Raw genomic sequence first — 11,373 nt, 5'->3', positions numbered from 1 at the left:
AGGCAGAGCTGCATGTCTTTGCCCAAGCACAGCTGTAAAATAATACAAGCTTGTGCTTTTATTTTTTTTTAACTGGAGAAATGTGAGTCTAATTAATAAAGCTGCACTGGCTACCACACAGGAATGCTTGCTGAGCACCTGTAGGTATAAACAGGAATATAAACTTCCACAAACACAGCTCAAATCAGGAACAAATGGATTATTGTCTTTTACAAAGAAGTCTCCCAGCCTGGAATACGCTCGGTGCTGTTGGAGGGCAGCAGGCTGTAACTCTATCGGCCCCTTCCCCGACCAGTAAAACCCTCCCCACGTTATGAGGCAGGTGCCACTGAATTATGAAAACTCGCTTTATTTCAGCCTCCCCGCCCAGTCCACGAGCTGGAGGTTTGCAAAACATTTCCCCTGCAGGAGTTCTAATAGCGCCTTTCTCAGCCACTGTAATTAGCTGTTTACCCCCCAAACATTACTTTTTTGGCACAACTCTCGCAATGACCTCACTCACTTTCCATGCAGGAAAATTTCATGTTTGGGAAATTGGATTATTGGGGGATTTACTTCTCTTTTAAGAGTGAAAGCGGCGCTCAGCCTGCTGAACAGCTGCTGCGGCAGGCGCGGGGCGGCAGGAGGAAGGCGGGCGGACTCCTCCTCCAACTCGGCGGCTTCTCCAGCTCTTTGGTGGCCACCGGCAGCACCGGCCGGGCTGGGTCAGAGCAGCAGCTGGCGAGTCTTCTCGTATGTCCCCAGGAAGATGAAGCCTCCCAGGCTGATGGCCGCCATCCGTGGGACGACACCTGCGAACAAGCTGAAGGCGAAGGGAAGGCGGTTTGGGGCTGAGCGGATGCTGCACGGCTGGCTGCAGGGGCTTGGGGAATCAAAGCCAAGACAAAGTCTCTCTTGCTGTTTCCTTAAATCCCAGCCCACTGCTCACTGAAGGAACCTGTCTGGACTTCCCTAACAGAGCACTCCCAAGCCTCGTGACTTTTAGCCCCTCTCCCCACGCCTCAGGTGCAGAAGCAGAGCTGCAGGAGGTGATGGGCCACGCTGTGGAAAGAGGAGCTCAGACACATCTCCACGAAGGGCTGCAGAGAGATGGGGAGCGTCCCATCCTCTGCCACCCCCACCCAGCCCCAGCAGAGGGATCCCCCCTTCTCCACCAGGAGCTCCCCCACGGCAGAGACAGCCCCGCTCACCGCGACGGCTCCTTCCCAGTACCACTCCCAGGGGCAGCGGGGCGGGAGCAGGGATGGCTTGCGTTCAGCCGCCACGATTTTTAGGTGCCTGATCCTAATAGTTCTTGGAAGTTAACAGGAAACTTGTACAAAGCCAATTGCTCGACACATCTAAGCTCAAAGTTGGTTTAACAACTTCAGGATAGGCCAGTGTATCCTCCCAGAGGATTAGAGGCTTCCTTTGCTGCAAGCAAGGATTAAACATTAGGCTCGAATCTGTCTGGCATCCCCCCGCTGATCTATCGCCTGCACGGCGGGAGCCCTTCGCAGCACACTCTGCCTGAGCTCCGCGGGAATCCTGTCCTCGGCTTTTTCGGAGCGTTGCACGGTCCCCGCGAGGGGCATGTCCGCAGTGGGACGAGGTGTGACTCCTGGTGAGCGCTGGCTGCGCAGGAGACACACACAGGCACCCCGGGGCTCTCAGGAGCTCTCTGCTCCCTGCCTGCGCCCGGCTACTCGCGCTGCGCTGGGGAAACCTCTGGCTGCAATAACTCTGGTTTTTGTTGTAATGAGCTTTGCTAAGGAGCCCGGAGCACACAGGCAGATGGAAACATTTTATGGCTTTACTAGACAGCAATTGGGTCTATTACCATAATGACAGCTTTAAAACAGAGTAATTTGTACAAGGCATGTATGGACAGAGCGCTGATAGGGTAAATCCTGTGGTGCAGCATCGCTCTCGGAACACGCACCATCCCTCTCCTGCCGAACTCGGCAGCCTCATTACAGCAGCAGACGTTCATTTACAGAACAGCCCACTCAAGACACAGCTATTACACAAACAGGGGCAGATAACTCAGTTACCCAGAACCTGCATCCCTGGCAACCTCTGTTACTAACCATCACTTCCAAGAATGCCGGCCCTGCTCCCCCCCAGTTTCCCCTTCCCACCTGCCAGCCGTGCCCAGCCCAATCCACACCTCCCCTGTGGGCTCCCTTCTGCAGGAGGGCAGAGCTGAAAGGCTCTGGGGCTGTCCCAGATCAGGAGAGCTCAGCTCTGCTGCAGGCCTGATCCAAACTGGTCCCCACTGGGCCACACCTGCCCCCATCAGCAGATGAGATTGATTTTTTTATTTTTTTTTTTCCTGCTGGCCCCATCAGAAACCACTCTGGTGGGCACAGGGCTGCAGTCTGTTTGTATTTGCTATCTTCTTGCACAGATTTCACCTGGAATCCTGACACTCCTCTCTCTCTGTCTGGATTTTCCCTTTTGCTTAAGCAACATTCTCAGTTACTGGTTGGATCCAGCACCACAGGCTTCACCCCTGCCATCACCCCCTTCACCCACAGCTGCAATACCTGCACAGCATGTCGGTGACTGGCAAAGACCAGACACAGGCTTTCCAGCACAGACACATAGTGCTCTCCGAGCTGTGTGAGGAAGGGCTGGGCAGGAGTCACAAACCCAGGAATCGCATTTAAACCTCAGGGCCAGGCCTGGCTGCAGGTGTTAAACCTGCACCATGTCCCCTCCCCAGCTGTGTGCAGGCCCTCCAGGGTGCAGCTCTTCGTTTCAGGGTTCCCAGCCCAGCAATACACCTAGTCCCACGGTCTCAGCAGCCAAGGTGACTTTTTGGGCAATAACTCAGCAACCCAAAGCAAATTCTTTCTCAGTAGAGACAGAAATGAAACTGGGGTGGTTTAGTCTGGAGAAGAGGAGGCTGAGGGGAGACCTCATCGCCCTCCACAGCTACCTGACAGGAGGGTGCAGAGAGCTGGGGATGAGCCTCTTTAACCAAGTAACAAGAGAAAGGACAAGAGGGAATGGCCTCAAATTGCACCAGGGAATGTTTAGACTGGATATTAGGAAGCATTTCTTTCCAGAAGGCGTTGTTGGGCGTTGGAATGAGCTGCCCAGGGAGGTGGTGGAGTGCCCATCCCTGGAGGGGTTTAAGAGTCACATTGACATAGTGCTGAGGGATCTGGTGTAGTTGGGAATGGTCAGTGTGAGGTTAATGGTTGCACTAGATGATCTTCAAGGTCTTTTCCAACCTTGATGATTCTGTGATTCTGTAACTGGGACCCCTGAAGTTACTCTTTGGAAAAGGCACTGCAGGGCCTGAACACAGCATAGAGGGGCCAATGCTGAAAAAGGCCACAAAACCTGTGTTATACTCTGGACCAAAGAGGGGGCCATGCCAAGAAAAAAACCATCACTTCTACCTGATTACACCTTTGCACCGAGCTTACTCCTGCAAGCAGCTTGTGTTTTGCAAAGCAGCAAGCCCTGGGCACGGGGGCTGCATCCACCACTCACATTGGTCCCTGCCGTGCCACGTCCACCTGACCAGGAAGCTGATCCGAGGAACGGGACACCTGGGGAAAACCGCCAGCTCTGTCCCCAGGTACACAAGCTGCGACAAGCCATCTCACCAGACTGATCAAATAACCCTCGTCTTTCTCACCAATGAGTTGTGGAGCTTCATCCGTGGCTTTCAAACACCACCACCTCCTTGTGTGAACAGCTGTCAGACAAGACCTAAACCTGCTTTCACACGAATGGCTCATCTACCCTGCTGGCAAGAGCGGAAGCACTTGGATCCACTCACCCCATCCCTATCCTACCTCTCGCCGCATGCCTGGCTCTCCCCGGACAGAAAGGGATGTGAAATTTCTTGGCGTGAAGCAGAGGGATTTACTAGGTGCAGACCAGGAAGTTGAGCCCTGCGCTCTGGTTTTAATAAGGTGGCAATAAGCAATGCGTCTTTCTGCCCTCAGAATTCCTCCTCTTCAAGTACAAGATTTATTAGAGGAGCCATAAATCATTTCATGTTGCAACTGGCCAAAAAAGCCCGACATTTTTATTGTTTTTGATTAATAGATTTATAATTGGCAGCAGGCATGGCAGCCTCTGCGTTTATTTTTCCCAAGACTTTCTTCCTTTTCCTTGCAGCTGACACAGCTTGGCCTCCTTTACATGTTACTTTTTCTCCAGATCGCTTATTGTTTTGATTTCAATTGAATTGTGTTCCCTTTGGTCCCAGTCCACGGGTACTATCTTTAGGCAGAGTTTAATTTGGGGTTGTTTAGAAAAAGGCATTGCTGAAACACCCTGAAAAGAACACAAACATACATTTTTATTTTCTGCTGTTGGCTGGGGCAAGGGGGAGGTTTCCCCAGCCAAATCCATGCTTCTTCACACCCTTCAGAGCTCAACTGCCATCAGCAGCAGACGTCGCCTCACTTCTCCCAGTCCTTTTCAAAACATGCCCTAGAGCCTACCAAGCCATCGAGGACCCAAAACTCATCCACTGCCACATCACCTCGTCACCTCAAAGAGCAAACCTGAGACAACCCATCTCTGAGCGCTGCTGGGAGGCACAGCTGGATGTCTTCCTGGACTCGGTGTTCAGGAACTTCCTGCAATTTGTTTTGAATTATTTCCCACATGTGTAGAAAGAGGATTGAACTTTTATTAGTTGGGCGAGCAGAGATCAGATGTTAAGAGAAAACTGTCTCCCGCAAAGCTGCGATGTGCACGCTGCTTCGAGCAACGGTTTACAAATGTTAAAACAGCACCCTGAAAGCATCGGCCACATCAAACGGATTAAGAACCTATGAGAAATTACTGTGAAAAGCCCCAAGTAAAGCTTCCAAAAAACCCTCCGTTTCTTTTCCAGGCCAAGGGCAGGTGGGACACAAGCCCTACCAAAGGGAGCACAGGCTGAACCTCACGGGCTGGGGGAGTGGTTTAAGACATATATATTCACTGCAAGTGGCCAATAACTGGTATGAATCGCTCAAGGAGGGCAAGGTAGAGTAAATGAAGCAGGTGTCTGTAAAAATCAGTAATGTATAAGCTCATGACACCTCAAAATGTTCTACAAATGCTAGCAGAAGACTTTTTGTTCGCCACACCACCCCAAGGTCAGAATTGCAATTCTCTGTCTCAGGACTGGGCAAAGTGAGGCAGTTAAGAGACTGGATCAGCATCACCCCAGACTCCCACAGCTGGTCAGAAGAAAGCCCAGAACATTTCGATGCTCCAGCCACAGCAGGAAAGCCACCGGAGAGCAGCTCTGCAGCTGCTCAGTGGCTGTTCACTTACTCTTTGCACTCAAGCCTGTCTCTAAACTTGTATTTTTCTAAACTTGTATTTTTCCGCCTGCCTCACCAGAGAAATCCAGGTGGGTGTGTGCTCAAGACCAGACCTGATGGAAAGCTCAGAGGACAACTCAGGGAGCACACAGCTCCCTTTTGCTTCAGCTTGTCCATACTGCTGGCACCACGCTGGCATCGCCTGCTCCCATCATGCTTCACAGTAGAAACACCAAACAGAAAGGAAGAGGAGACCTTGCTGGTGTTTTCAAATCAGTAGAAAATTGCCAGAAGGAGAAAAATTCTCCATAAGGGGCATATGACTCCTATGCTGGCCTTCCCTGACATCTCAGGAGGGGCGATTCACACACCTCAACATGAAGCTGCGGTACTCGCCAACACAAGACGTGCATGCCTGAAGTTTAAATAGATATAAACGACAAACGCACATGTTCACAGAGAAAAGTCCATCACAGGTTATTAAACACAAACCGCCTCTGAAGCCTGGAGTTATGCACTGAGATTGCACCATGGATACCCTCCCAGTAACGGCCCGTTGCCAGGCTCTCCCCTGGGCACTGCTCACAGCCTTGCTAAGGCAAGGACACTAGGCCTCCCTGGAGGGACTTGTTCTTATAGCCCTGACAGCTGCTCCTCGGTCCCGTGTACAGCAATTAAATGTTTTCTGTATGACAATATTTAAATATAAGCAGACCATCCCGCCCTTTCCTGCCCCCCAACACACACCGCGATACAGCACCTGAGATGGAGCATGTCCTTACCCCGACAGGCCTTGTGTCCTCCAGATGCCACCAAGGGCAGCCAGAACATTCCCGCTAGCGTTGCTGGAACCAGCCTGCACCACAGAAAGAGAGAGATTGGAAACTGCTGGCAGAGAGGTTTAGTTATTTACTGAGCTCCCTGTCCCTAGTTAGCGTTACGTTACAGGAATTATAGACATCCTAGTGACCTCCCTACCCCAGGCACAGCAAAAGCTCCTTGTCTCCAGGAATGAGGCAAAAGGCAGAAAAGGAAACTGAGGCATAGAAGAACAAAACAATCACTCCAAGGTCACAGAGCTGGTTAGTTCAGAACTGGGTATCCAGCCCCTTCTGCACTGGAGTAAGACATTAATAAAAACACACTCTCAAAGCACCAACAAGTAACTTTGCTGCTCACTGCAAGAGGACAGCAGCCTTGAGAATTACTTAAAAAATCCCCTATATGAGCAGTGTATTGCATGTGAAAACTGCCTTAAGTGCACAACAGAGGACAAACAGCAGGACTGCAGAAAACTAAATTACATGTGTGATCTAGCTAGTGTGAGATGACTAATATGAAGGTGCTGTTTGAATGGTCTCAGAACACCTCAAGCACCATCATTCCCTCACCAACACTGACCTGGTCGCTCAGGAGAGCAGCACACATAAATGAAACCCCGTTCTTACATTTTTATCATCCTCGCTATTCAAAGCTGCAGCAGGTACAACACCCAGCAACGAGAGATACACAACATAGCAACATGGTGAGCACAGATGTGCGTGACTCGGCCGGGGAGGTGCATGTCATCAACAAGAAACACCCCCGCACTGAGGGACATGAGCAATAGGGTAAAAATCATCCACAGAAACTCTAGGAGGCCTGACAACAGCTCTGTTCGGGGCAGGGAAAGGCTTTAGGAATATCCACCTGCTGAGAGCTTTTAGCTACGTGGCTGCTTAGCTCTGCTCTGGATCAGCGGGATGATGATGGGAACACTAGACTTACTAGCAATTTAACTACTTACTAAACTTATTGATCTTAAAAGTGACCTTCCTTCTGCCCTGGTTGGCAGATATAAACCATCACAATCTCTATGGCTTAAAATTTTAGGACAGAAAATCTAGTGCCAAGCCCTCCTCAGAATAGACACACACTCACTCAAGCCAACAATTACCAAGACAGAGGAATAAATCCTTGGTAGGAAGTTTAACTTTGGGTGTCTGACTCCGTGACCACTCAATCTGAGTGGATTGAGAGCAGCCCTGAGGAGAAGGACTTGGGGGTATCAGTGGATGGAAAACTGACCATGAGCCAGCAATGTGCACTCACAGCCCAAAAAACTGACTCTGTCCTGGGCTGCATCAAGAGAAATGTGGGCAGCAGGTACAGGGAGGGGATTCTCTCCCTCTGTTCCGTTCTCTTGAGACCCCCCCCTGCAGTGCTGTGTCCAGCTCTGGGGGCACCAACATCAGAAGGACACAGACCTGCTCGAGTGGGTCCAGAGGAGGCCACAAAGATGCTCAGGGGGCTGGAGCACCCCCTGTGAGGACAGGCTGAGAGAGTTGGGGGTGTTCAGCCTGGAGAAGAGAAGGTTCTGGGGAGACCTTAGAGCGGCCTCCCAGTACTGAAAGGGGCTACAGGAAAGGGGGGAGGGCCTCTGCATCAGAGGTGTAGGGATAGGATGAGGGGTAATGGGTTTAAACTGACAGAGGGCAGATTTAGATTAGATGTAAGGAAGAAATTCTTCCCTGTGAGGGTGTTGAGGCCCTGGCACAGGTTGCCCAGAGAAGCTGTGGCTGCCCCCTCCCTGGAAGGGTTCAAGGCCAGGTTGGACGGGGCTTTGGGCAACCTGGGCTAGTGGAAGGTGTCCCTGCCCAGGGCAGGGGAGCAGAACTAGAGGACCTTTAAGGTCCCTTCCAACCCAAACCATTCTGTAATTCTGTGATTTTTTCCTAAAGACACGGCATGAGACGCTGGAGGTCTAGCACAAGCACAAGGCCTTCTCAGACAGCTCCTTTGGGAAAGGACCATAAGAGCAATTCAAGGAAAGGAACACAACAATTTCATTAGTTCTGCATACAGTACCTGTTCACATCTAATCCTGACTTTGAGGACAAGAACTGAAATCATTATTAATAGGTGCTGGATTTCATTTTGTAATGACCATACAGAAACTCTGGAACTACCCAAGCCATTCACCTGCATGTCTGCTGGCCTCCTTTACTCTTACCTTTGCCAACATAATTCTCGTCTTTGCTACATCGAGAGGCGTGGTGACTGCAGCTGCAAATCCACCTGAGCAAATTAAAATACCAAACACAAGTGAGACATTGTTGGGTGAATATCAATGCCACACTGCCTATAATTCCCATGGCTGTGGTCAACACTGCTCCGTTATTAATGCCTACAGCATGTTTCCTCACGTCAGAGACCAGGTACGTTTGCTGAAGGTCTGTACACAGAGTGTTTTATCCCTGCGTGTTGACTTAAGGAAACAGCTCCATACTAGTTAACTTAAATCCAAACATACCCAATGAGATTACCATCCTTTTGTTTTGGACTCTGTACATATATGAACTTACAAAGGTCGTAAGAATAACGGATTCCACTTCCAGCATCTACGGACAAGTTTGAAAGGAAGAACCTGCTTACTCATTTGCAGAGGTGGGAAAATAAGCTCATCACACTGTGTTCTGTCTTGAGAATTAAAGTCTGACCATACAAATGCTAGAAAGACAGAAAGAGAGGGAAGATACTCTGCATCTGAAACACATGTGCTTCAGGGGCAAAGCTATCCACAGATACAGACAGACTGGATCCAGACTTCAACTGTTAGACCTGGGACTCTGTTTCAAGAAAAAAAGACAAGCCAGTATTTGGGATGGAGCTCCACATCCAACAAATCAAATCAGCTCCATTTTGGATAACAACAATGCGCAGCTGCCCAAGGTCTTTGGAGACTGTCAGAAGTCTGCTGCCACAAGTGCCATCATCTCCTCACGGGCATTTTTATTCTCTCTAATCACTCCCAAACTTCACCCTTGGAGATCATTACTTTCACTTGGAGCTGCCAGCTGAGCTGTGGCTTTCCTCCTGAAAGCCAGAAATCTTCAGTTTATCCATCCGCATGTCTCACCCACAAATGTTGTGTGTCTGTCTCCATATTTTAACCCTGTGGCTACAGTCTGGCCTCTTGTGCTATCTAGGGACCAGTTTTGCTGCTTTTTCTCCCAGGATCTTATTCCCTTTGCCTTATTTCCCCATCCTAAAACTAACTCTAACCACTCTCCTTCTGTTCACAACATTTCAAGCAATTAATTCATGATGAAGAAGAGCCAAAGTGAAGGAAACTTAAAAAGGCATGAGCAGTCCAGCAATAAGTGCAGAAAGAAAGGGGAAGAAAGAGGGGAAGAAAGGAGAGAGACTTGTTCTGAAATCTCTTTTTCTTCTTCCTCCTGTTTTTTTTCTCTGGAGCTTGTATAAATCCTGTATCTGCTAGAGCAGGGACTAAAGTGACTCCAAAGACTGAAGCCTACACAGCACCCAGGGAATAAGCTAAAAATAATCTAATTTCTGTTCCAAGTTTTATGGAATGTAGAAAAATTGATCTCTCTTTTCTTGAGATGGGAGAGAGGAAAAGCATTTCTTCTAAAATCTGTACAGTAATGAAAAAAATCCATCTTCTCCCCTAGCTCATTTTTTGACCTGCACACCTCTCTCTCAACCACCTTACCTTCAGTGTATTAAAACCCTGCTTTACGTCAGAAATGAGGTTGGGCCAGCTGGCACTCTACGTTGACTTCTTACAGTTAACTAAGGAGCATCCCATGACAGTTCAGGAAATGCACTGAGGCACATGTGCAATCCCCTGGATCTCAAACTAGAATAGCAGGCCAGCCGAGCGAGCAAACAGCCCCAAACACCTGGTTTAGGAGGAGCTTCTGCTCATGTAAGGTCAGGCCCATCCAGTTCACTCTGCCGGAAGCTTTCTAGAAGTGATACTTCACTAAAAAGCAGAAAAATGGGTTGTATTCAAGAAGGCAAAGCAGAAACTATGAGCAAGTTAAACTAAATTCCAGTCCATTCTTGGACCTTCTTTAAGGTCAAAAATCTTTTTATTGTGAGCCAGTTCTTGAGTAAGTGACCCAAAGGCTTTGAGAGAATGGTCTGGATAGAAACTTTGGTACTCATGTCAGCGATGTATTTTTAGAACAGTAAAAATAATCTCCATGGAAAATAGTGGCTTTACAAGTCTGGATGTATAAGCCCTTCCTTTGCCCACAGAACAAGACAAAATTAAACAGTGAACCACATGGCTGTCAAGCCTGTATAAAGCAAGAAAATCTCAGTGTATCACTCAGCTATAGAGGTGATGGTAACACTTTAGTCAGACAAAGTTATTTCCCTTATCAGATCTCAGTAACTTTTCAATGCATTTGTTCCCAACAGCTTTTTATTGGCAGAAGCGTCAATCTTGGATGATGGAGTGATTAGAACAAACATGATTTATCTTGATACAATGTTCCCAAATTCTTATCTGAAAGGTTTAATCAAGACTGATTGGTTTTCATTTTTTCCCCAGCTAACATCTGGATCTTTCAGATCTTTTGTTATTAACATTTCAATGTTTCTTTGTCCATCACTGGGAAGTATTTGGTACAGATTTACCAATCAATTTAGAATGACAACAGTGACAATAAAATGCTTCATAAGTTCGACAAGCAGCAGGATAGCAGCTAAATTAAATGCAAGTTTGCATATACTTGACAAAAGCACAAATTAAAAGCTAGCATTTGTTGGGAACTGCATTTTATGGAAGGCAGCGAGTCTGACAAAATGAATTTGCACCAGCCTTCACCCTAAACATCCAAGGTAATTTTAGAGTGACATCTTCAACGTTAGTACATGGGTATCCAGGATCAGGCTACCCTGCTAGAGAGGTCCTGCGAGGTCCCACCTACTCTAGCTGAGTAAAGGAACTTAAAACCTGACTGTTTTCATTCATCACATTAATACAACAAATACAGACTAGTACAGCCAGGGCCTACTCATTCAAAATAGAGAAGGGCTGGGTACTGCACTCTAACACACAGTAAGGCCCAACAGGTCTTTAAATCACTGCTTTAGTCTATCCCTGCTGTCACTGAATTCTCCAAGAGCTGCCACATAAGGCTGGAGTCTGCTCAACTAGTCAGCAACCAAGAAAAGCAGGTATCTAAGTAACCGGTGGGTGAGAAAGGCCCAGACACATCCAGCCTTACACTCTGATCACTCCAGCTTCTCTGTAGAGCTGACAGCAAAAAAAGGCACCTTTGCAGGCAGTCTGCATCCAGACAGACTTACC

The 11,373-nt window shown here is 48.4% G+C and overlaps 1 protein-coding gene across 2 annotated transcripts in view; it reads right to left on the bottom strand.

Annotated features, from left to right (window-relative positions):
- Positions 1 to 335: 335 nt before the first annotated feature.
- SLC25A26 (solute carrier family 25 member 26) overlaps positions 336 to 11,373 on the bottom strand; it is an 89,213-nt gene continuing 78,175 nt past the window's right edge. The window contains exons 8-10 of one of the 2 annotated variants that reach the window (XM_026857256.1): positions 8,260 to 8,324; positions 6,050 to 6,123; positions 336 to 802 (exon numbers count right to left, since the gene is read on the bottom strand). In XM_026857256.1, coding sequence (XP_026713057.1) covers positions 706 to 802; positions 6,050 to 6,123; positions 8,260 to 8,324 — 236 coding nt within the window. In that variant the 3' untranslated portion in view covers positions 336 to 705. Of the gene's footprint in view, positions 803 to 6,049; positions 6,124 to 8,259; positions 8,325 to 11,373 lie in introns of those variants that run through there. The other variant, XR_003399272.1, reaches the window with a different exon arrangement.

Source organism: Athene cunicularia (genome assembly GCF_003259725.1).
Source record: "Athene cunicularia isolate RWA chromosome 12 unlocalized genomic scaffold, athCun1 chr12_part1, whole genome shotgun sequence".
NCBI classification, from domain to species: domain Eukaryota; kingdom Metazoa; phylum Chordata; class Aves; order Strigiformes; family Strigidae; genus Athene; species Athene cunicularia.
The sequence above is the reverse complement of the archived record's forward strand: the minus strand, read 5'-3'. Positions and strand labels throughout refer to the sequence as shown.